The sequence below is a fragment of the Doryrhamphus excisus genome, linkage group LG4 (genome assembly GCF_037039965.1).
Source record: "Doryrhamphus excisus strain RoL-2023G ecotype Guam linkage group LG4, RoL_Dexc_Guam_v1.1, whole genome shotgun sequence".
NCBI lineage: Eukaryota > Metazoa > Chordata > Actinopteri > Syngnathiformes > Syngnathidae > Doryrhamphus > Doryrhamphus excisus.
In genome coordinates this window covers 610,389-637,313 of record NC_136360.1, presented here as the reverse complement: position 1 = coordinate 637,313, position 26,925 = coordinate 610,389, and the positions used below count along the sequence as shown (strand labels likewise).

The window sequence follows — 26,925 nt, the reverse complement described above, 5'->3', positions numbered from 1 at the left end:
TCTTTCCATAGCTGCCTTCCTGTCCAGTCTAGGCCAATATGAGATTGCAATTCCGGTACGCTTAGGACCTGATGGTGGGACACCGCACACAAGACCCTCTCAGCATCGAAGAAAAAGACGCAACACAGAAGAAAAAATACCAGCGGACACCTCTGTATGTTATTTTTCGTCTCTTTTAGTCGTGCATATCTATAAAATATAGCTGATATTGAAACTATTCCTCCTTCTTTCAGCTCTACTATCAGGTCTCTACGTCCCGCCACAACTTTCTGCTGAACCTGACCCTGCAGGGAGGCCTGCTTTCCCGCCAGTTCAGGGTGGAGTACTGGAAAAGAGGCAGACTAGCCTGGAGTCACCCTTACTCTCCCCACTGCCATTATATAGGACACCTCCAGGACCAGCCGCACTCCAGCAAAGTGGCTCTCAGCAACTGTAACGGCCTGGTAAGAGTGCAACTTCCAAGTGTGACTGGTGGCCAGCCAATCACAGGGCACATATAGACAAACAACCATTCACACTCACATTCATACCTATGGACAATTTGGAGTGGCTAATTAACCTAGCATGTTTTTGGAATGTGGGAGGAAACCGGAGTACCCGGAGAAAACCCGCGCATGCACGGGGAGAACATGCAAACTCCACACAGAGATGGCCGAGGGTGGAATTGAACTCGGGTCTCCTAGTTGTGAGACCTGCGTGCTAACCACTTTCCCTCTGTGCAGCCCTGGTTCAGTATATTTTTCATCAAAATAGTAGTCATGCCAAAATGTTGTGTTGCTGCTGGATGTTCACAGTATCTGAGTGATACTGTCGCGGGGGTGCTGGAGCCTATCCCAGCTGTCTTCGGGCAAGAGAGGCGGGGTACACCCTGGACTGGTGGCCAGCCAATCACAGGGCACATATAGACAAACAACCATTCACACTCACATTCATACCTATGGACAATTTGGAGTCGCTAATTAACCTAGCATGTTTTTGGAATGTGGGAGGAAACCGGAGAAAACCCACGCATGCACGGGGAGAACATGCAAACTCCACACAAGAGATGGCAGAGTGTGGAGAAAGACAAAATAAGAAGCCATAAAGTTACCACTTCCACACAAAATAGGAGGAGAACTCATTCATTCATTCATCCATTTTCTACCGCTTATCCTCACAAGGGTCGCTGGGGTGCTGGAGCCTATCCCAGCTGTCTTTGGGCGAGAGGCGGGGTACACCCTGGACTGGTGGCCAGCCAATCACAGGGCACATATAGACAAACAACCATTCACACTCACATTCATACCTATGGACAATTTGGAGTCGCTAATTAACCTAGCATGTTTTTGGAATGTGGGAGGAAACAGGAAAAAAACACGCATGCACGAGGAGAACATGCAACTCCACACAGAGAAATTGAACTCGGGTCTCCTAGCTGTGAGGTCTGCGCGCTAACCATTTAACCACCGTGCAGCCCAAAGTGATGCATCTCCTTTCCAAATGTCCTCTTAGCAGCTTAGCAGTCCTATGTTGTGATGTGTTGTGGAGATGACTTGGGAAGACAATGGGAAGCAGGAGTTTAGAACATTCAGAGTTTAAAAACAGGTCTAAATTAACTCTCAAGTCTCTTAAGTCTCTTAAGTCTCATAAGTCCCACATTCCAAAAACATGCTAGGTTAATTAGCCACTCCAAATTGTCCATAGGTATGAATGTGAGTGTGAATGGTTGTTTGTCTATATGTGCCCTGCGATTGGCTGGCCACCAGTCCAGGGTGTACCCTGACTCTCTTGCCTGAAGACAGCTGGGATAGGCTCCAGCACCCCCGCGACCCTCGTGAGGATAAGCGGTAGAAAATGAATGAATCTTCGTCCAAATCATATCTCAGCATAGCCATGTATCCTCTCAGCGCAAACAGCAGGCCCTGCAATAACACTTGCATGCGCAGCTGAGGATTAAATGTGTTCACAAAGCGTTAATAAAACGCGCATTTAATTACTGTTGGGCAGACCAGCATGAACACATTCAACCAGCGAGCGGGTGGTATGTCCAGGGGAGCATCACTAACTTTATTATGGGATTAGATGCTCTTTGAAAGCTGCCGCGGTGAATAGAGCAGAGAGGCTGGCACCGAGTGGAGGCCGGCACATCTAAACAGAATCAAAAGCGTTGTCACCCGTTCTTGTCATGCGTGCTCTCACATATGATAGATAAGGGGTCTCACACTCAATTTACCTGGGGGGCCACTGGAGCTAGGGTCTGGGCAAGGCTGGGCCGTATCAGGTTTCCCCCCCCCCAAAAAAAACAAAACGCATTTATTAAAAACAGAAAAATATACAAACTTTTTCAGTGCTTTGGTTCCGATTTTCTACAATAAAAGCTCTGATAAAACATTCCACTGTTCTCAAATATCTTCATTTTTATTTTTCTGCACAAAATAAGATGAAAAATAAATAAACGAATCAAGAATAAAGAAAATCAATCAGTAATAAATAAATATTATAATAATAATAAAAGGGCAAATAATAAAAACTTAAGAAAGCACATATAGTTGGTGGGTAGACAAATGATTTTTTTCAGATTAAAATGAACAAAGCATTATTAGAGCCCTGTAGACATGACAAAACACGACTATAGTCACATTTATACTCTTTTTATTTACAACATATTGCGCAACTGCAGGGTCTTGAGACACATGCTAACTCACAAACTAGAGAGTAGCCACCTAAACGGTAGCCTTCAAGTTATTTCCTTTAAACTTAAATAGCCAAAAACTTACCACTTCCACACGGATAGGGAGGATAACTATTAACAGTTATTTAACCTTTAACATGAACATGAATCAAACGTAATAATATTTTCTGGGTACATGATACCATACAGCATCCATATCAAACTTGCGCGGGCCGCACTAACATTAAACTTTCATATCAAGGCGGGGGCCTCAAACTAGCGTCCTGCGGGCCACATTTGGCCCGCGGGCCATGTGTTTGAGACCCCTGACCTAAACGGTAGCCTTCAAGTTTTTTCCTTTAAACTTAAATAGCCAAAAACTTACCACTTCCACACGGATAGGGAGGATAACTATTAACAGTTATTTAACCTTTAACATGAATTATTAATCAAAAGTAATAATATTTTCTGTGTACATGATACCATACAGCATCCATATCAAACTTGCGCGGGCCGCACTAACATTAAACTTTCATATCAAGGCGGGGGCCTCAAACTAGTGTCCTGCGGGCCACATTTGGCCCGCGGGCCGCATGTTTGAGACCCCTGTGATAGATTGTATGTCTATCCCTTCTTATTCTGTATCTCTGCAGCACGGGGTGATCGTGGCTGGAGAAGAGGAGTTCTTGATTGAACCTCTGGTGTCACCAGCTAACCAATCCAATCCAGAGAGAGTGGAGAGAGCTGAGGGGCGCCCCCATGTGGTTTATAAGCGCTCATCGCTTCGCCACCAGTACAAAGGCCAATCTTGTGGAGTCGTTGGTAAGAATTGGAAATATTCTGCTCATTTTTTTGGTCCAGACCACATGGCTAGCTCCTTTGTGGAATGTGGTTGTGTCTGAGTTCCCACTTGTCACCCTGCATCCTCCCGTCTGTGCTACAAGGGCGTTGCTGAGAAAATATGCGGTCTTTTTATGACAAATAAACGTTAAAAAAAAAAAACATCCATGTGTGCCTGTATCCAACCGCTACACTTAAAGTGTTTTTCAGAAGGATTTCTGATGTCTTCTGGTGAAATATCTCACTTGAGAGCATCATCTGTTCTTCAGATGAGAAGCCGATGAAAGGCTCATCATGGTGGCAGAGGACGCTGAAGACGCCGCCTCATCACGTCGGCCGAGGCCAGTTACCACTGAAGCGTTCAGTGAGCTGGGAGCGCTACGTGGAGACGCTGGTGGTAGCTGACAAGATGATGGTGGGATACCACGGGCGACGAGACATCGAGCAGTACATCCTGGCTCTTATGAATATTGTAAGTTTCACTACACAAATCAGGGGGCTCAAACTCAATTTACCTGGGGGCCACTGGAGCTAGGGTCTGGGCAAGGCTGGGCCGTATCAGGTTTTCCAAAAAAAAACAAAAAAACGCATTTATTAAAAACAGAAAAATATACAAACTTTTTCAGTGCTTTGGTTCCGATTTTCTACAATAAAAGCTCTGATAAAACATTCCACTGTTCTCAAATATCTTACTTTTTATTTTTCTGCACAAAATAAGATGAAAAATAAATAATAATAATAATAATATAATAATACTGGGTTTCTGGGTACATGATACCATACAGCATCCATATCAAACTTGTGCGGGCCGCACTAACATTAAACTTTCATATCAAGGCGGGGACCTCAAACTAGTGTCCTGCGGGCCACATTTGGCCCACGGGCTGCATGTTTGAGACCCCTGTTCTACAAGAAAAGCTCTGATAAGACATTCCACTGTTCTCAAATATCTTAATTTTTATTTTTCTGCACAAAATAAGATGAAAAATAAATAAACAAATCAAGAATAAAGAAAATCAATCAGTAATAAATAAATATAATAATAATAATAAAAGGGCAAATAATAAAAACTTAAGAAAGCACATATAGTTGGTGGGTAGACAAATGATTTTTTTTCAGATTAAAATGAACAAAGCATTATTAGAGCCCTGTAGACATGACAAAACACGACTATAGTCACATTTATACTCTTTTTATTTACAACATATTGCGCAACTGCAGGGTCTTGAGACACATGCTAACTCGCAAACTAGAGAGCTAGCCACCTAAACGGTAGCCTTCAAGTTATTTCCTTTAAACTTAAATAGCCAAAAACTTACCACTTCCACACGAATAGGGAGGATAACTCATTCATTCATTCATTTTCCACCGCTTTTCCTCACTAGGGTCGCGGGAGTGCTGGAGCCTATCCCAGCTGTCTTCGGGCGAGAGGCGGGGTACACCCTGGACTGGTGGCCAGCCAATCCCAGGGCACATATAGACAAACAACCATTCACACTCACATTCATACCTATGGACAATTTGGAGTGGCTTATTAACCTAGCATGTTTTTGGAATGTGGGAGGAAACCGGAGTACCCGGAGAAAACCCACGCATGCACGGGGAGAACATGCAAACTCCACACAGAGATGGCCGAGGGTGGAATTGAACCCTGGTCTCCTAGCTGTGAGGTCTGCGCGCTAACCACTTGTCCGCCGTGCTGGGTACATGATACCATACAGCATCCATATCAAACTTGCGCGGGCCGCACTGACATTAAACTTTCATATCAAGGCGGGGGGCCTCAAACTAGTGTCCTGCGCGCCACATTTGGCCCACGGGCCGCGTGTTTGAGACCACCTGATTTAAACGCTAGCGGAATATTACTTCATGTTGTAACTACACAGAATCAATAATTCACAAAATGATGAAATGTATGCTAAAATTGGGCCCGACTGGCTGAGGTTGTGTATCAGCAGCGAGACTATTTCTGCCCCTGGGAATCACTCACCACGTAGTTCCTCGCAATACACACACACATTTGGAATGCACCTAATGAAGGGTTGTTCACCAGCTATTGTTGGAAAGCAGGTTTTTATACACGCTGTTTCAGTGTTGTGGAGCAAAGTGGGCCAAATTACAGTCGACACCCGTAATGACAAGAGTGGAGTTTGCAGTGCCAGTTGGTATTTTTATCACTCTTGGCACTTTAACACTTCACAGACTCACAGAGGATTCCTCTTCAGAGATCTTTATACCGTATTTCTTTGGACTATAAGTAGCTACGGAGTCGCACAAGGCCGCCTTGCAGCCCTGGTTCAGTATATTTTTCATCAAAATAGTAGTCATGCCAAAATGTTGTGTTGCTGCTGGATGTTCACAGTATCCGAGTGATACCGTTGTGGGGGTGATGGAGCCTATCCCAGCTGTCTTTGAACAAGAGAGGCGGGGTACACCCCGGAACTGGTGGCCAGCCAATCACAGGGCACATGTAGACAAACAACCATTCACACTCACATTCATACCTATGGACAATTTGGAGTGGCTAATTAACCTAGCATGTTTTTGGAATGTGGGAGGAAACCGGAGTACCCGGAGAAAACCCACGCATGCACAGGGAGAACATGCAAACTCCACACAGAGATGGCCGAGGATGGAATTGAACTCGGGTCTCCTAACTGTGAGGTCTGCGCGCTAAACACTCGACCACCGTGCATCCAAATTCTAAAATAAACACCAAAAATGAAAAAAAAAATCAGCAATAAAGTCAAAATATTATGAGAAAAAAGTCACATTTTTGTGAGAATAAATTTGTAATATTATGAGAAAATATAATGTCCTTTTAGTAGACTGGAGTGGAAATATTAAAGGAAAAATACATTATTTTTCATTGTAATATGATGAGAAACCAACAAAACCAAAATAAAGTTGTCATTTTTGCAGAAATTAGGTTAGGGAAAAACTATAAAGCCAAAATATTACAGAAATGACAGCAAAAGTTCATACTAATAATTAGCTTTTTTCACCAATATCACAAAGCCAAGTTCTCCGGTTTCCTCCCACATCCCCACATAGACAAACAACCATTCACACTCACATTCATACCTATGGACAATTTGGAGTGGCTAATTAACCTAGCATGTTTTTTTTGGAATGTGGGAGGAAACCGGAGTACCCGGAGAAAACCCACGCATGCACGGGGAGAACATGCAAACTCCACACAGAGATGGCCGAGGGTGGAATTGAACCCTGGTCTCCTAGTTGTGAGGTCTAACCACTCAACCACTAACCCACCGTGCCGCCCTACTGATTATGTGATGCATTGAATTGTAATCTGATGCAATTACCATTACCATTACTTCAAACATCAGATCCCATGAAATAACGAATTACTATAAAAAACTGACTATGAAAGAGTATTTGAACATCCCTGACTACAACTTGACTCTTGACTACTAGAAAGTCATGTTGCTAGCTTCTATGTTAAAGGTTTAAATACTTTGGACGCAACCGGCGGGCCGGATTCAAACGCTTAACGTGCCGCATGTGGCCCCCGAGCCGTAGTTTGCCCACCCCTGCTCTTCAGGATAACTCGGACAGGAAGTATTCTTCGGAAGATATTGCTGAATGAGACCCATTGCTTTTATCCACTTTTGTATTGGACGACATTTAAAAATCCCGATGCCCACTGAAGTGGTCAATGAGTATTTTATTTGCAGTTCTTCCACAGCTTTTTAAGACTGGTCTTTTCTTGTTTCCCTGGAGGTCAGGTTGCCAAACTGTTCCAGGATTCTAGCCTGGGGAATGCAGTCAACATCGTAGTAACGAGGCTCATCCTGCTCATGGAAGACCAGGTACCAGGTTACTTCATCTTTTCAACGACCTTATTAGCTAGCTGTTAGCAGCATGTGGTGAGATGATGCATTCTAATGTTGACCTTCTCACAGTTTTTTTTTAGAAAGATGTATTAAAGTGTCATTACTGTGTGGTTTTTGCGGGTTTCCTCTTGTTGACCCAAAACGGAAGAGTAATGATTCATGCATTACCTAAATCCTTAGCAATTAGCTCCATAACTTACCACTTGGCTTGGTTTTCCAGGCGAGTAAGGACATAGATGTTAGGATCAGGACTGCATCCAGTGCTGATTTCTTTCTTCCAAGGATAGGTTGGGGTTTAGGATATTGAAAGCAGTCTTGGTTAAAGCTACTGTGACTTGTTTCCAAGTCGGAAAAAGGCACTCTGTCTCCGGAATGTCAAATCAGGAAAGCAGCGGGTCTAAAAATGGAAGTACTGTGGGATGAGACCATTCCAAGTTATGTGACCACATACATTTCTTCGTTACGGGATGATCCTATTGATCGGGGACCGTGATCGGCATATACTAATGAATCAATACTGGAACCAAAACTGTTCAACTTGTACATGAATGATATCTCCAAAGTCACAAAAGACTTAAAGCTGGTATTATTTTGCGGATGATACCACTGCTTTTTGTTCCGGAGGGAGTACAGACGAAATCATTAGAAAGGTCAGAGAAGAAATGGTCACACTAAAAAGATTGGTTTGATGACAATAGATTGTTCTTGAACTTAAATAAAACTAAAATCATGCAGTTTGCTAACAGCAGAAAGGACACACACCGGCAAATACAAATAGACGGTGTAGACATTGAAAAGGTGAAGGAAAATACATTTCCGGGGATCTTGTCAGTTCCTCTTCAGGAACTAAAACCGTCGTCTTCTTCCGTGTCACAATTGAACAACCTCATAATTCCTTTGTCACACACCTTGTCAGTCTCCCTCTTCCCTCTTGTCAGTTCCTCTTCAGGAACTAAAACCGTCGTCTTATTCAGGGTCGCAATTGAACAACCTCATAATTTCTTTGTCACACACCTTGTCAGTCTCCCTCTTGTCAGTTCATCTTCAGGAACTAAAACCGTCGTCTTCTTCTGTGTCACAATTGAACAACCTCCTAATTCCTTTGTCACACACCTTGTCAGTCTCCCTCTTCCCTCTTGTCAGTTCCTCTTTAGGAACTAAAACCGTCGTCTTATTCAGGGTCGCAATTGAACAACCTCATAATTCCTTTGTCACACACCTTGTCAGTCTCCCTCTTGTCAGTTCCTCTTCAGGAACTAAAACCGTCTTCTTCTGAACAACCTCCTAATTCCTTTGTCACACACCTTGTCAGTCTCCCTCTTCCCTCTTGTCAGTTCCTCTTCAGGAACTAAAACCATCGTCTTATTCAGGGTCGCAATTGAACAACCTCATAATTCCTTTGTCACACACCTTGTCAGTCTCCCTCTTGTCAGTTCCTCTTCAGGAACTAAAACCGTCTTCTTCTGAACAACCTCCTAATTCCTTTGTCACACACCTTGTCAGTCTCCCTCTTCCCTCTTGTCAGTTCCTCTTCCGGAACTAAAACCGTCGTCTTCTTCAGTGTCACAATTGAACAACCTCCTAATTCCTTTGTCACACACCTTGTCAGTCTCCCTCTTCCCTCTTGTCAGTTCCTCTTCAGGAACTAAAACCGTCGTCTTCTTCCGTGTCACAATTGAACAACCTCATAATTCCTTTGTCACACACCTTGTCAGTCTCCCTCTTGTCAGTTCATCTTCAGGAACTAAAACCGTCTTCTTCTTCTGAACAACCTCCTAATTCCTTTGTCACACACCTTGTCAGTCTCCCTCTTCCCTCTTGTCAGTTCCTCTTCAGGAACTAAAACCGTCGTCTTCTTCCGTGTCACAATTGAACAACCTCATAATTTCTTTGTCACACACCTTGTCAGTCTCCCTCTTGTCAGTTCATCTTCAGGAACTAAAACCGTCGTCTTCTTCAGTGTCACAATTGAACAACCTCCTAATTCCTTTGTCACACACCTTGTCAGTCTCCCTCTTCCCTCTTGTCAGTTCCTCTTCAGGAACTAAAACCGTCGTCTTATTCAGGGTCGCAATTGAACAACCTCATAATTCCTTTGTCACACACCTTGTCAGTCTCCCTCTTGTCAGTTCTTCTTCAGGAACTAAAACCGTCTTCTTCTGAACAACCTCATAATTCCTTTGTCACACACCTTGTCAGTCTCCCTCTTCCATATTCACGCGACAAATTAGCCATTTCGCTTGAGGTGTTCTCTTCACCACACAGTAGTCCAGCCTTTCGAAACTTTCTGACGATAGCAGATGGTTTGCGGTCCGAACAATCCAAACAAACCCTGCATAAGATTTCCAAATGTGACATTAGCCTTCACCATTAGCCTTGTCCAGGTTTTACATCGGAAATTACGGTTATAGACTTGCTCTAATTGCCCACTACATTGTCTTTCATGTTGATTTTATACATTCTTGTTCTATTTCTATATGAAAGTCCTCCGTTTTTATCCTTTTTTGCACTCTTGCACTCATTCCTGTTGTCTTTATAATTCATTGGTGGATTACGTCGTGTCCTTCTGGGATGATGTCACACTATTTTAGCCGACGCAGCTTCCAGATCAGGTTAGGTTTTTCCACTGCAAACGACATGGTTCAGCTCACTACGACTGTACCGCTTTGTGCCAAGTGGGCCCGGGCAAGGACGTGTCATTAAAAAAAAATAGCAATTGGCACGCAGAGTACACTTAAAATGTTTAAGAGACACATGCTGACTTTCATCATGAATTTCTGTCAGCATGTGTCCAGTTCAGTTTTTATTGTTGACATGATGGAATATGATATTCATATTCATTGTTTCATGTTCTAATGTTCTCTGTGCGTCTCTCCATCAGCCCACATTAGAGATCAATCATCATGCAGGGAAGTCGCTAGACAGCTTCTGCAAGTGGCAGAAATCCATCCAGCACCGGAGCAGCTATGGCAACGCGATACCTGACAATGGCATCGCTCACCACGACACGGCAGTGCTCATCACCAGGTCAGAAACACAAACAGATGAAACATCCCAACATGGCGTGTGGGGGGAAGGGGGGGGGTCCTAATGGGATGGAATGGTTGAGTTGGATGGATCTAGCGGTAGCTTTGGTTATGGTAATGGTTTTATTTCATTTGAACATGCATCAGATTACAATTGAATGCATCACATAATCAGTTCACAGTTCCACATGTCCAAAAGGAGTAGGAAGAAGCAAAACTTATTAAATCCTACCCCTCCATCTGGTACTTTTATAATCAGTAACTGTTACATTTGTTCACTTCCTGCTTTCCTAATATAGTTTAAGTTTTTTAAATTTTTAATTTTTAATTTTTAATTTTTAATTTTTAATTTTTAATTTTTAATTTTTAATTTTTAATTTTTAATTTTTAATTTTTAATTTTTAATTTTTAATTTTTAATTTTTAATTTTTAATTTAATGCATCACATAATCAGTTGGGCGGCACGGCGGTCGAGTGGTTAGACCTCACAGCTAGGAGACCAGGGTTCAATTCCACCCTCGGCCATCTCTGTGTGGAGTTTGCATGTTCTCCCCGTGCATGCGTGGCTTTTCTCCGGGTACTCCGAGTTTCCTCCCACATTCCAAAAACATGCTAGGTTAATTAGCGACTCCAAATTGTCCATAGGTATGAATGTGAGTGTGAATGGTTGTTTGTCTATATGTGCCCTGTGATTGGCTGGCCACCAGTCCAGGGTGTACCCCACCTCTCGCCCGAAGACAGCTGGGATAGGCTCCAGCAACCCTCGTCAGCGACCCTCGTGAGGAAAAAGCGGTAGAAAATGAATTTTTAATTTTTAATTTTTAATTTTTAATTTTTAATTTTTAATTTTTAATTTTTAATTTTTAATTTTTAATTTTTAATTTTTAATTTTTAATTTTTAATTTTTAATTTTTAATTTTTAATTTTTAATTTTTAATTTTTAATTTTTGTCACATACCAAAGTACGTGGTGATATGAGCATCCAATATTAAATTTTTGACCCACTTACGCATCTAAGGGTTAAATATGTATTGACTAGGAGAGCGACCTTGCCAACATTCATCACAGCTTGGTTATCCTGTTTGCTGAAGTCTGTAACTGACTGATGGATAGTTGGCAGGGCTTTAGGCTTTCTTTTAAAAAGCGTAGTGAAGCCTGCTTGGCTTTGGCTTAGTCAAAGACCTGCACAAGTCTCCAAATGCCTCGATACGAGGCTAGGAGGTTTTCCTGTAGTGAAGTCTGAGAGATCTAGCCTCGTCCTGTCCTTTCTCCAGTGACAACAGCTGGATCCTCTCTGCTTGGCTCAACGTCTCTGGCAATAACTTAACATGCGGATGGAGGGAATAAAAAACACATGTATTTTTTTCATTCATTAGGCCTGTATTTTTTTTATATGCTGAAATATAGCAATAGTAAGACATCATGATAACGACATAAGACAGTACTGTAGAGCCGGGGTCTCAAACTCAATTTACTTGGGGGCCACTGGAGCTAGGGTCTGGGTGAGACTGGGCCGCATCAGGTTTTCCAAAAAAAACAAAAAAAAAACGCATTTATTAAAAACAGAAAAATGAATAAACTTTGCTTTGGTTTCGATTTTCTACAATAAAAGCTCTGATAAAACATTCCACTGTTCTCAAATATCTTAATTTTTATTTTTCTACACAAAATAAGATGAAAAATAAATAAACAAATCAAGAATAAAGAAAATCAATCAATCAGTAATAAATAAATATAATAATAATAATAAAACGGCATAAGAAAGCACATATAGTTGGTGGGTTGACAAATGATTTTTTTCAGATTAAAATGAACAAAGCATTATTAGAGCCCTGTAGACATGACAAAACACGACTATAGTCACATTTATACTCCTTTTATTTACAACATATTGCGCAACTGCAGGGTCTTGAGACACATGCTAACTCGCAAACTAGAGAGCTAGCGACCTAAACGGTAGCCTTCAAGTTATTTCCTTTAAACTTAAATAGCCAAAAACTTACCACTTCCACACGGATAGGGAGGATAACTATTAACAGTTATTTAACCTTTAACATGAACATGAATCAAACGTAATAATTTTTTCTGGGTACATGATACCATACAGCATCCATATCAAACTTGCGCGGGCCGCACTAACATTAAACTTTTAAACTTTCATGTGTGTTATTGTATGTCGAGAAGGCTCTATTAATGATAAAGGTATTGCCGTGTATGTAAATAGTGGGTTACATGCACAGCAAGACAAACAACCATTCGCACTGGCATTCATACTTAGTACTGGTACAATATCTCTTGTGTTATTGTACCAAGGTAAGTGTATTTTTTTTGTTAGCTTGTAAAATAACTTCTCTTATGAAAGGCACAGCCATAAAAGAAAGGTGGGGAAATTGAAAAGAGTGAAAAATGTAAAAATGCACTGACATGCATTTTATTACTTTTTCTTGTCTCTCCTCACTACTTCTTTTCCAGCCGGTTCTGGCAATGATACTGCGAGAGGAACACCGAGAGGACAATGGCATGTTAAACAGATAAAAACCTGATGCTATTGCCTCAGGAATGTGCTGCAGCAAACAACACAACCACTGCTGGCACAAATATTTTCCTATTCTTCCGAACAGAACGTGCGGAATCTCATGTTGCAGCTTATTAGAGGTCAAATATGTTTTTTTGCAATGTGTTACTTATCAAGGCGGCGCTTCAAAGTTACGAGTCGCTGTTCTTGATTTCCTGTTATTGTTCTTTTATATGATCGCTCACTTTGTGATGGGCTCTATTTTTGTGGCGCGGCGTAAGGTGGTGGAGCGTGGCGCACCCTTGTGCTGTAATAATTCCATCAGGCGCACCACTGTGCGCAGCCAATTTGGTTATCTGGTAGACTGGGCTGCGCTGACATGAGCGTGGCATTGCACCAGGAGGAGTTGATGCAGTGAAAATTTTGTGCGCCGTAGGTGCGCTGAAAGATGGCCAGCGAAGCGCACCCTTAAATTAGCTGACAGGTGCACAGTGCATCCACGTCACCAAAAACTCACAGGCAGGTTTTTCAGAGTGTCAGGCACATTTCAATGCAGTAAACAATCACAGCACTATTTAATGTAACTGTCTGAACCAACGTGTACATTTTTGTACACTTGTATTTCACTTGTATTTTTGTGGCGCAGCGTAAGGTGGTGGAGCGTGGCGCACCCTGTGCTGGAATAATTCCATCAGGCGCACCACTGCGCGCAGCCAATTTGGTTATCTGGTAGACTGGGCTGCACTGACATGAGCGTGGCATTGCACCAGGAGGAGTTGATGCAGTGAAAATTTTGTGCGCCGTAGGTGCGCTGAAAGATGGCCAACGAAGCGCACCCTTAAATTAGCTGACAGGTGCACAGTGCATCCACGTCACCAAAAACTCACAGGCAGGTCTTTCAGAGTGTCAGGCACATTTCAATGCAGTAAACAATCACAGCACTATTTAATGTAACTGTCTGAACCAACGTGTACATTTTTGTACACTTGTATTTCACTTGTATTTTTGTGGCGCAGCGTAAGGTGGTGGCGTGTGGCGCACCCTGTGCTGGAATAATTCCATCAGGCGCACCACTGCGCGCAGCCAATTTGGTTATCTGGTTGACTGCGCTGCGCTGACATGAATGTGGCATTGCACCAGTAGGAGGTGTCCACATTTTCAGCTTGACGCAGTGAAAATTTTGTGCGCCGTAGGTGCGCTGAAAGATCGCCAGCGAAGCGCACCCTTAAATTAGCTGACAGGTGCACAGTGCATCCACGTCACCAAAAACTCACAGGCAGGTCTTTCAGAGTGTCAGGCACATTTCAATGCAGTAAACAATCACAGCACTATTTAATGTAACTGTCTGAACCAACGTGTACATTTTTGTACACTTGTATTTCACTTGTATTTTTGTGGCGCAGCGTAAGGTGGTGGCGTGTGGCGCACCCTGTGCTGGAATAATTCCATCAGGCGCACCACTGCGCGCAGCCAATTTGGTTATCTGGTTGACTGCGCTGCGCTGACATGAATGTGGCATTGCACCAGTAGGAGGTGTCCACATTTTCAGCTTGACGCAGTGAAAATTTTGTGCGCCGTAGGTGCGCTGAAAGATCGCCAGCGAAGCGCACCCTTAAATTAGCTGACAGGTGCACAGTGCATCCACGTCACCAAAAACTCACAGGCAGGTCTTTCAGAGTGTCAGGCACATTTCAATGCAGTAAACAATCACAGCACTATTTAATGTAACTGTCTGAACCAACGTGTGCATTTTTGTACACTTGTATTTCACTTGTATTTTTGTGGCGCAGCGTAAGGTGGTGGAGCGTGGCGCACCCTGTGCTGGAATAATTCCATCAGGCGCACCATTGCGCGCAGCCAATTTGGTTATCTGGTTGACTGCGCTGCGCTGACATGAATGTGGCATTGCACCAGTAGGAGGTGTCCACATTTTCAGCTTGACGCAGTGAAAATTTTGTGCGCCGTAGGTGCGCTGAAAGATGGCCAGCGAAGTGCACCCTTAAATTAGCTGACAGGTGCACAGTGCATCCACGTCACCAAAAACTCACAGGCAGGTTTTTCAGAGTGTCAGGCACATTTCAATGCAATAAACAATCACAGCACTATTTAATGTAACTGTCTGAACCAGCGTGTACATTTTTGTATTCATTGTCCCATTCATTGTTGAGTTTTCCAATGGGAACTATGTTTAATGCAATTGTCACTCCATTTTGTACTCTTATTCATAACACAGGAATTGGTTACCTGTGTCCCGCCAGGTGGTCCACTTGGTGACGCATATTGTGTCCTCTGATTTGTATTTAAAGTCAATGAGACTGGTTAGGATTGCACTCGGCTGTGATAAACCATCTCATGCCTCCCTCTTTGCCACTTGTATTTTTGTGGCGCAGCGTAAGGTGGTGGAGCGTGGCGCACCCTGTGCTGTCATAATTCCATCAGGCGCACCACTGTGCGCAGCCAATTTGGTTATCTGGTAGACTGGGGCTGCGCTGACATGAGCGTGGCATTGCACCAGGAGGAGGTGTCACAGGCAGGTTTTTCAGAGTGTCAGGCACATTTCAATGCAGTAAACAATCACAGCACTATTTAATGTAACTGTCTGAACCACAGTGTACTTTTTTGTATTCATTGTCCCGTTCATGCCTCATGCCTCTCTCTTTGCCACTTGTACCGGTAGAAGGGACAGAGGTATGGGTGCGCCACGCTGCGCCGGACTGCGCCGTTTCGGAAAATTCACACCCACACCCCATTGTCGTTTAATGTGTTCGTCATACGTACCAGTGATTGGTCTTTCTGTCCGCAGGTATGACATCTGCATCCAGAAAAACAAGCCCTGTGAAACCTTAGGTAACGCCAAGATACTGTATGTCTAAAAAAAATATACTCTAAAATAAAACCATATTTCATTGTCTCAAATCCATTAGTTACATAACTCAGACAGTTAGACTGATCTGTTGCTTTGTTACTTTTTATGATGACTCTCCAAGGAGTACGTAGTCATATGTTGGTGTTTGTTTTGCAGGCCTGGCTCCCGTTGGAGGAATGTGTGAACCGGAGAGAAGCTGCAGCATCAATGAGGACATTGGCCTGGGAACTGCTTTCACTATTGCCCATGAGATTGGACATACGTTAGTAAAATGCACACAACCTCTCCGTTTGATAAGGCGAAAACACTTCTCAAAAAGTACAGTAAATCACATCGATAAAAATGTCTAGTTTGAACACACGGCTTGTTCCTACCCCTTCCAAATCTTTCTCCTCTAATTTCAGGTCAACATTTGCAACAAAAGTGACTGTTGGAAATTTGTGTGATTACAATATGGTTGATTCAGCTCCAGAACCCTCTCTCTTCAATTGCTGTTGTTCACTCTCTTTAATATTTCTTTTGCTATATACCATGTCTATATAACCCAAGAACACAATATTCAGTGTGGCTTGAAAAATCAAGTCAAAATCATCCAAAAAAAATCAATCGGACAAGAAAAAGTCATTATTTAAGAGATTAACATAACATTAGGAGGAAAAAAATGTGTAAAGTCAAAGTATAAAGTCAAAATATTATGGGATAATAAAATCAGAATTAGAAGTAGAAAGTCTTAAAAAAAACTTTTTCACAAAAAAAAAAAATTTTTCACAAAAAAAACCTTTTTCACCAAAAAAATACTTTTTCACAAAGTGGGCGATCAGAAATTTTACGATAATAAAGTCAAAATATTCTGAGAAAAAAGTTGTATCGTAACACCAACAAAAGTAGCAATTTTTTTCAGAATTAACTCATAATATTATGATAAAAAATAATGTCATTTTAGGAGCATAGAGTTGAAATATTAAAGGAAAAAATAAGTTATTAGGAAGCAAACAAAACAGAATAAAGGTGTAATTTTTGGAAAAATTAGGTTGTAGATAAGTTATAATTTTATGTATAGAAAAGTGATGAAGATTATTTAAGAAGAAAGTTGAAAAAAGAGCAAAATACTAATAATGCATAAAGTTGAAATATGAAAGAAAAGAGACATTTTTTCAAGGCATTATATAAAAATAACAAAGCAACGAAAAAAGTTACAATTTTAACACGTTAGGTTGCAGAAAAAGTTATAATGCGAATAGAGTATGAAGTCTAAATATTTTGGGATAATAAAATCATAAATAGTAGTAAAAAGTCTTAAAAAAACAGTAGAACCAAGACTTTAAAAAAATCTTTAAAAAAACTTTTTCACAAAAAAAAACTTTTTCACAAAGTGGGCGATCAGAAATTTTATGATAATTAAGTCAAAATATTCTGAGAAAAAAGTAGCAATTTTTCCAGAATTAACTCATAATATTATGATAAAAAATAATGTCATTTTAGGAGCATAGAGTTTAAATATTAAACAAAAAATAGGGAAAAAAGGAAAAAATAGGCTATTAGGAAGCAAACAAAACAGAATAAAGTATAGAATAAAGGAAACATAAAGGAAAAATTAAGTTGGACAAAAGTGATGAAGATTATTTAAGAAGAAAGTTGAAAAAAGAGCAAAATACTAATAATGCATAAAGTTGAAATATGAAAGAAAAGAGACATTTTTTCAAGGCATTATATAAAAATAACAGCAACGAAAAAAAGTTACAATTTTAACAGTCAGGTTAGGTTGCAGAAAAAGTTATAATGCGAATAGAGTATAAAGTCTAAATATTTTGGGATAATAAAATCATAATTAGTAGTAAAAAGTCTTAAAAAAACAGTAGAACCAAGACTTTAAAAAAATCTTTAAAAAAAACTTTTTCACAAAAAAAAACTTTTTCACAAAAAAAAAACTTTTTCACAAAGTGGGCGATCAGAAATTTTATGATAATTAAGTCAAAATATTCTGAGAAAAAAGTAGCAATTTTTCCAGAATTAACTCATAATATTATGATAAAAAATAATGTCATTTTAGGAGCATAGAGTTTAAATATTAAACAAAAAATAGGGAAAAAAGGAAAAATAGGCTATTAGGAAGCAAACAAAACAGAATAAAGTATAGAATAAAGGAAACATAAAGGAAAAATTAAGTTAGACAAAAGTGATGAAGATTATTTAAGAAGAAAGTTGAAAAAAGAGCAAAATACTAATAATGTGCCTTTTGACCTACAGTATATTACATAGCTGAGATGCAGGATTTTTTTCAAATATGAATAACTTATCTTTACTGGCGATACAAGGCTCCCCTCCTCTATGTAATCCACACCGCTTTCTTGTTACAATTCCACTTCCAACATCACGCTCATTAGGAAGGCGCAATCTGAGGCGATCAAGCTGTTACTTAACCCGCTGCAAACACACCATGGGGGTCATTCATTTTATCATTGTTGTCACAAACTTAAGGTTTGGAATGAACCATGACGGTATCGGGAACACGTGTGGACCCCGTACCCAGGAGACGGCCAAGCTGATGGCCGACCACATCACCATGAAGACGAACCCGTTCATCTGGTCGGCCTGTAGCAGGGATTACATCACCAGCTTTCTGGAGTGAGTCAGCCTCTCGGATATCAATAACACCACAAAAATGTGGAAAAACTCACTCCATGTCTGTTAAAACTACACTTTTTACTCTTGCGATACTGGATAGCTTTACTACCGTATTTCTTTTTTTTTTTTTTTCAGCTCAGGTATGGGTTCCTGTCTGAACAACGTCCCCCCTAAGCAGGAGTTTGTGTACCCCACCACAGCCCCGGGTCAGGCCTATGATGCAGACGAACAGTGCCGCTTCCAGTATGGAGTCAGATCTCGACAATGTAAATATGCAGTGAGTATTCTTCTGTATATTTTTGATTCCAACCTCACAAACGACTAATAAAAAAAAAAAACGTCATAAAAAAAGTTCAAATGCACTGTTAAAATATCATATCCTGAAATGAGCAGTACTGAACATATAAACACATGAATTATTATTATTATTATTGCTATTAAGTGTCAACATATTACGAGTGCGGCTGCATGGTGGTCGAGTGGTTAACGTGCAGACCTCGGCCATCTCTGTGTGGAGTTTGCATGTTCTCCCCGTGCATGCGTGGGTTTTCTCCGGGTACTCCGGTTTCCTCCCACATTCCAAAAACATGCTAGGTTAATTAGCGACTCCAAATGTGAGTGTGAATGGTTGTTTGTCTATATGTGCCCTGGGATTGGCTGGCCACCAGTCCAGGGTGTACCCCGCCTCTCGCCTGAAGTCAGCTGGGATAGGCTCCAGCACCCGCAGCGACCCTCGTGAGGATAAGCGGTAGAAAATGAATGAATGAGTTCTCCTCCTTTTTTGTGTGGAAGTGGTAACTTTTTGGCTTCTTATTTTGTCTTTTTCCACCCTCGGCCATCTCTGTGTGGAGTTTGCATGTTCTCCCCGTGCATGCGTGGGTTTTCTCCGGGTACTCCGGTTTCCTCCCACATTCCAAAAACATGCTAGGTTAATTGGTGACTCCAAATTGTCCATAGGTATGAATGTGAGTGTGAATGGTTGTTTGTCTATATGTGCCCTGTGATTGGCTGGCGACCAGTCCAGGGTGTACCCCGCCTCTCGCCCAAAAACAGCTGGGATAGGCTCCAGCATGTTTCTTTGATATACAAAAAAATCACTTCAAGCATGTCGGAAACAAATGATCATTATCATACCATACAGTATGAATCTTTTTTCTAACAATTTGACTTTACACACACACAGGAGGTCTGCAGTGAGCTTTGGTGTATGAGCAAGAGCAACCGATGCATCACCAGCAGCATACCAGCAGCAGAGGGAACCATCTGTCAGACCAACACGATTGAGAAAGGGGTAATTGATGTACTAAAGATGTCTACTAAACCCAAATACCGCCGTCGTTTATTTAGTTCCAGACCCGACCGCGATGAGTGAATTTCCGCCAAGTAGGATAACATATTAATAAATTAAATAGAAAACCTCTTTATGGTTTTATAAAGTGTATTATTACATTTTAGAGCCCTCCAGACATACAATAACACCCCTATAGTCACCTTAACACCTCTACAACCCACTATAGTACATATATTAACAGAAAATAAGCCATTTAAACACGCTTGCTTATGTGTTTGTGTTGTTATTATGTTGTTATTGTGATGATGATGACTATTATACAACCATTCACACTCACATTCATACCTATGGACAATTTGGAGTCGCCAATTAACCTAGGATGTTTTTGGAATGTGGGAGGAAACCGGAGTACCCGGAGAAAACCCACGCATGCACGGGGAGAACATGCAAACTCCACACAGAGATGGCCGAGGGTGGGGAAAGACAAAATAAGAAGCCAAAAAGTTACCACTTCCACACAAAATAGGAGGAGAACTCATTCATTCATTCATTTTCTACCGCTTATCCTCACAAGGGTCGCTGCGGGTGCTGGAGCCTATCCCAGCTGTCTTCGGGCGAGAGAGGCGGGGTACACCCTGGACTGGTGGCCAGCCAATCACAGGGCACATATAGACAAACAACCATTCACACTCACATTCATACCTATGGACAATTTGGAGTGGCTAATTAACCTAGCATGTTTTTGGAATGTGGGAGGAAAACCGGAGTACCCGGAGAAAACCCACGCATGCACGGGGAGAACATGCAAACTCCACACAGAGATGGCCGAGGATGGAATTGAACTCGTGTCTCCTAGCTGTGAGGCCTGTGTGCTAACCACCCGTCCGCCTTGCAGCCCTGGTTCAGTATATTTTTTTTTATCAAAATAGTAGTCATGCCAAAATGTTGTGTTGCTGCTGGATGTTCACTGTATCCGAGTGATACTGTCGTGGGGGTGCTGGAGCCTATCCCAGCTGTCTTCGAACAAGAGACGCGGGGTACACCCTGGACTGGTGGCCAGCCAATCACAGGGCACATATAGACAAACAACCATTCACACTCACATTCATACCTATGGACAATTAGGAGTCGCTAATTAACCTAGCATGTTTTTTTTTGGAATGTGGGAGGAAACCGGAGTACCCGGAGAAAACCCACGCATGCACGGGGAGAACATGCAAACTCCACACAGAGATGGCCGAGGGGGAGGAAAAACAAAATAAGAAGCCAAAAAGTTACCACTTCCACACAAAATAGGAGGAGAACTCATTCATTCATTCATTTTCTACCGCTTATCCTCACAAGGGTCGCTGCGGGTGCTGGAGCCTATCCCAGCATGTAAACTCCGAGGATGGAATTGAACCCTGGTCTTCTAGCTGTGAGGTCTGCGCTCTAACCACTCGAGCACCGTGCCGCCCCTAGAACATTTTTATGCTTGAAAATGTTGAACCTCGGTCAAGAATACATAACATTTGCTTAAATATACATTTTCGGACTAATGATGTATCACTATAGTAAAAATGCGAATATCGAATATATGGAATATAGTAAAATGTGAATATCCGTGTCATCTCTTATATGCGTCTTATGCGCTCCAGTGGTGCTACAAGAGGGTCTGCGTGGCATATGGGACCCGTCCAGAAGGTGTCGATGGAGGCTGGGGATTGTGGTCGCCCTGGGAAGAATGCAGCAGAACATGCGGAGGCGGCGTCTCCTCCTCGATCAGATATTGCGACAGTCCAAGGTACTTTTTGTCGTCCAATGTTCCTTTTGAGTACGTACTCTATTAGAGATGACTACGTGACTTCTTCTCCTGCTATGAAGAAGCTAAGGAGTATTGTATCGGCTGCATATTTTTGACAGTTTAATAGAGCCTGTCTGTAGCCTTTGATTGACAGTGAGTATGAAACTATTTTGATGAAGACAAGCAGCACCGAGTTGAGAAGCCAATCTGTTAAATTGTACTCAGATGTGTCTCACTGGCCCGATTGTGTGTGATTGACTTGAAGGCCAACCATTGGTGGAAAGTACTGCCTCGGAGAGAGAAAACGCTACAGATCCTGCAATATTGATGTGAGTTTTGTCTGCTTCCCCATTGGCTGTATCACTCATGCAGTCCACAATAGAAATGGGTACTTTTTGTGAAAAGATACCTTTCCTTCTTTGCGCAACACGGTGAGATGCCTTCTCACTTCCTGATTTGCTGCAGAGCATGTATTTCTATGGGGAGGATGCATGCAGAGCCCTTATAAAATGCACTTCTGCCGCCTTGTGGCCCTTTTTCCGGCTTAAAACTGCACCAAAAGTGCTCTCTTCTATTGTGGAGTTGCATCATCACCTCTTTTTTTTTCTTTGTGGTTTTTCCTTATTACGGAATCACCACAGTGGCTCTATCATGCAAAAAGACATAAAAGACATAAAAGACATAAAATACACAAAAGACATAAAAGACATAAACAACATAAACGACATAAAAGACATGAAAGACATAAAAGACATAAAAGACATAAAAGACATAAAAGACATAAAAGACATAAAAGGGATGGATGGATGGATGGATGGGAAAAGACATATAAGACATAAAAGACATAAAAGGGATGGATGGATGGATGGGAAAAGACATAAAAGACATAAAAGACATAAAAGACATAAAAGGGATGGATGGGTGGATGGATGGGAAAAGACATATAAGACATAAAAGACATAAAAGGGATGGATGGATGGGAAAAGACATAAAAGACATAAAAGACATAAAGGCATAAAAGACATAAAAGGGATGGATGGATGGATGGATGGGAAAAGACATAAAAGACATAAAAGACAAAAAAGACATAAAAGACATAAAAGGGATGGATGGATGGATAGATGGATGGATGGGAAAAGACATATAAGACATAAAAGGGATGGATGGATGGGAAAAGACATAAAAGACATAAAAGACAAAAGACAAAAAAGACATAAAAGACATAAAAGGGATGGATGGATGGATAGATGGATGGATGGGAAAAGACATAAAAGACATATTAGACATCTAAGACATCTAAGACATCTAAGACATATAAGACATATAAGACATAAAAGACATAAGACATAAAAGGGATGGATGGGAAAAGACATATACGACATATAAGACATAAACGACATAAAAGACATAAAAGACATAAAAGACATAAAAGACATAAAAGACATAAAAGACATAAAAGACATAAAAGGGATGGATGGATGGATGGATAGATGGATGGATGGGAAAAGACATAAAAGACATATTAGACATCTAAGACATCTAAGACATCTAAGACATATAAGACATATAAGACATAAAAGACATAAAAGACATATAAGACATAAGACATAAAAGGGATGGATGGGAAAAGACATACGACATAAAAGACATAAAAGACATAAAAGACATAAAAGACATAAAAGACATAAAAGACATAAAAGACATAAAAGACATAAAAGACATAAAAGACATAAAAGACATAAAAGACATAAAAGACATAAAAGGGATGGATGGATGGATGGAGTCGCCACAGTGGCTCTATTGTGCAAAAAGACATAAAAGACATATGGATAGATAGATGGATAGATCTTTGGGAGTGGATGAGTTAATCACGATGTTTGAAAATTGTGATTAATTTGACTAAAATATTGGCTATACACATTATTGCAGGAGTGCCCCGTAGGCTCACGGGACTTCCGGGAGATCCAGTGTTCTACCTTTGACAGTGTTCCATTTCGAGGGAAGTTCTACACATGGAAGCCTTACAGAGGAGGTGAGTGAGTGTGAGACATAAGTGCACTTACTTTTGCTACAGTGGTCGTGACATCTAAATACACAACAGTGGACCACAAATAATACACGAATACCCCGTTTTATGAATACAGTTCATACATAATCACATGATGAACACGTTGCGTAATCTGTCACATGGTATACTCTGCCTACCAATTGAAACAACACCAAACTTTCTTCTATGCACGGCAGAATAGTCCAGTATTCACACTTTGATGTGCTGTTTTATATTTCAAATTGATTAAGAAGCTGAATTCAATATCGCTAAGATGTATGCAAGACGTATCAACAATAAGTTCTATGTAGTTGTCATTCATTCATTTTCTACCGCTTTTACTCACGAGGGTCGCGGGGGCACCCCCCACGACAAACGAATGCGTTTGTTGCTACATCGCCTTCTTTTACAAGGCAAAAATGCATACCAAGGTCTTATAAAATGCAATTTTACAGCTTAGAACTACACTAAACATGATGTTTTCTATTGTGGAGTTGCATCATCACACACACACACAAAAAAGAATGATTAATACGTCTTTAGTCGCACAACATTTTGCTTGGATTGAGACGTGTGTGACCTTTTCCTGTTCTATGGTCATCATCACATTTCATCTGACATCAACCCAAGTTTTTGTTGTACTTTTGAGACATGGACTAGGAGACCCGAGTTCAGTCCCATCTCTGTGTGGAGTTTGCATGTTCTCCCCGTGCATGCGTGGGTTTTCTCCGGTTTTGTACTCCGGTTTCCTCCCACATTCCAAAAATATGCTAGGTTAATTAGCCACTCCAAATTGTCCATAGGTATGAATGTGAGTGTGAATGGTTGTTTGTCTAAATGTGCCCTGTGATTGGCTGGCTGGCCACCAGTCCGGGATGTAACCTGTATCCCACAATGCTCCTCTATACTGGATGAGACAGATAAATAGTTTTACCTTTGCTAACATAATGACTCGCAGAGAAAAATAGCAAAGTAATTGCAGCCTCGGACAGCTGATTTTACAATGCAAATATCTCACAGCTGTTCAAATCCGAGAGCGGTGTGTTCAGGTCAGGTCACACCGCACCGTCATTGTCATGCCCGGCTCTATTTGCGGATACGTTTTCTTTGTTGCTCCTCTTCCTGAACCTCCTTCGCTATTATGCAATCACTCCCTCTCACACGAGAAACAGCCGTCTCGTCTCCGCTCACGCAGCCAAGGACAGCTCATTAAATAAGACCCGTCACCGAGAGGGCTCTTTTTAAGAACAATTATCCTTCACACTTAACCCTCGGACACCACGGGATGGCCTGCAAGTACGAGTACAAGCACAGCTGCAAGCTGCAGTTGCCCTGCCAAAACTAGGCTCTATGGCAGCGGTCTCAAACACGCGGCCCCACGGGCCAAATGTGGCCCGCAGGACACTAGTTTGAGGCCCCCGCCTTGATATGAAAGTTTAATGTCAGTGCGGCCCGCGCAAGTTTGATATGGATGCTGTATGGTATCATGTACCCAGAAAATATTATTACGTTTGATTCATGTTCATGTTAAAGGTTAAATAACTGTTAATAGTTATCCTCCCTATCCGTGTGGAAGTGGTAAGTTCTTGGCTATTTAAGTTTAAAAGAAATAACTTGGAGGCTACCGTTTAGGTGGCTAGCTCTCTAGTTTGCGAGTTAGCATGTGTCTCAAGACCCTGCAGTTGCGCAATATGTTGTAAATAAAAAGAGTATAAATGTGACTATAGTCGTGTTTTGTCATGTCTACAGGGCTCTAATAATGCTTTGTTCATTTTAATCTGAAAAAAATCATTTGTCTACCCACCAACTATATGTGCTTTCTTAAGTTTTTATTATTATTATTATTATATTTATTTATTACTGATTGATTGATTTTCTTTATTCTTGATTTATTTATTTTTCATCTTATTTTGTGTAGAAAAATAAAAATTAAGATATTTGAGAACAGTGGGATGTTTTATCAGAGCTTTTATTGTAGAAAATTGGAACCAAAGCGAAGTTTTAAAAATTTTTTTGTTTTTAATAAATGCGTTTTGGGGTTTTTTTTTAGTTTTCCATGGACTGAGCACTTATCATTTCTTCGAGGTGCCGGTACATACTGTAAACGTTTAACACTGCCAGCACAAACAAACCCAGCGTAGACAGATGTCAGCAACCACTCTCGTACAGGAACTGCTGAGCTGCACAAAATGAAAATTCTACTATACTCTTTGGCTCTCAACTACTATTTCAATGCTTTTGTACAAAAGTGTTTGGTTCATGGTTCAAGTGTGCGCCTTTCCGTCGTGTCTATAGAGTGCAAATAATGAACACAACAAGGAAATTACAAGTAGAATTCCCCTACAGTTCTACAATTCTGAGTTAATAATACATTTTATTTGTATAGCGCTTTTCAGAGTACTCAAAGACGCTTTACAGTAGAGAAAAGGAAATAAAAATAGAGTTGAGTAAAAAAAATTCAATATCCATACAGCCATGCAGCCAAATTCTAAAATAAACAGCAAAAATGAAAAAAAAATCAGCAATAAAGTCAAAATATTATGAGAAAAAAGTCACATTTTCGTGAGAATAAATTTGTAATATCATGAGAAAATATAATGTCCTTTTAGTAGAATGGAGTGGAAATATTAAAGGAAAAATACATTAAAAGAAAAATACATTATTTTTCATCTCTTTGGTGCAGTTTTTCATTTTCATCTCCTAGCTGTGAGGCCCTGCGTGCTAACCACTCGACTACCGCGCAGCCCCAAACCTTGTTATGCATCTTCAAAATGAACCAAATAACATTAGTCATTAGTCATCACACAGCAACTTAACACCCAAATTGTATACTGGGGAATATACAAACATGTACCAATATGAGGTATGTTGGATTGCAAAGTTTTAATGGTTTCAAATGTGTGTGTTATATTTGTAAAATAATGTTTATATATGAAAAGGCATTTAGCCGCGTTGCATAAAGAGAAATTTTGTGCATGCGTGGGTTTTCTCCGGGTACTCCGGTTTCCTCCCACATTCCAAAAACATGCTAGGTTAATTAGCGACTCCAAATTGTCCATAGGTATGAATGTGAGTGTGAATGGTTGTTTGTCTATATGTGCCCTGTGATTGGCTGGCCACCAGTCCAGGGTGTACCCCGCCTCTCGCCCGAAGAAGACAGCTGGGATAGGCTCCAGCACCCCCCGCGACGAAAAAGCGGTAGAAAATGAATGAATGAATGGTCAGCTCGTACGTGACAAAAAAAATTAAAAAAAAAAAAAAACTTATATTAGGAAAGCAGGAAGTGAACAAATGTAACAGTTACTGATTGTAAAAGTACCAGATGGAGGGGTAGGATTTAATAAGCTTTGCTTCTTCCTACTCCTTTTGGACATGTGGAACTGTGAACTGATTATGTGATGCATTCAAGTGTAATCTGATGCATG

At 41.0% G+C, this 26,925-nt stretch overlaps 1 protein-coding gene across 1 annotated transcript in view; it reads left to right on the top strand.

The window, feature by feature from the left end:
• Window positions 1-26,925, top strand: part of adamts10 (ADAM metallopeptidase with thrombospondin type 1 motif, 10) — a 51,884-nt gene that overhangs the window by 8,226 nt on the left and 16,733 nt on the right. Inside the window, exons 2-15 of the mRNA XM_058072326.2 lie at window positions 12-154; window positions 234-443; window positions 3,304-3,472; window positions 3,760-3,962; window positions 7,240-7,323; window positions 10,229-10,374; window positions 15,692-15,735; window positions 15,911-16,016; window positions 18,233-18,379; window positions 18,515-18,656; window positions 19,563-19,670; window positions 21,308-21,453; window positions 21,719-21,782; window positions 23,383-23,485. Of these exons, the coding sequence (XP_057928309.2) occupies window positions 12-154; window positions 234-443; window positions 3,304-3,472; window positions 3,760-3,962; window positions 7,240-7,323; window positions 10,229-10,374; window positions 15,692-15,735; window positions 15,911-16,016; window positions 18,233-18,379; window positions 18,515-18,656; window positions 19,563-19,670; window positions 21,308-21,453; window positions 21,719-21,782; window positions 23,383-23,485 (1,815 nt within the window). The remainder of the gene's footprint in view (window positions 1-11; window positions 155-233; window positions 444-3,303; window positions 3,473-3,759; window positions 3,963-7,239; window positions 7,324-10,228; window positions 10,375-15,691; window positions 15,736-15,910; window positions 16,017-18,232; window positions 18,380-18,514; window positions 18,657-19,562; window positions 19,671-21,307; window positions 21,454-21,718; window positions 21,783-23,382; window positions 23,486-26,925) is intronic.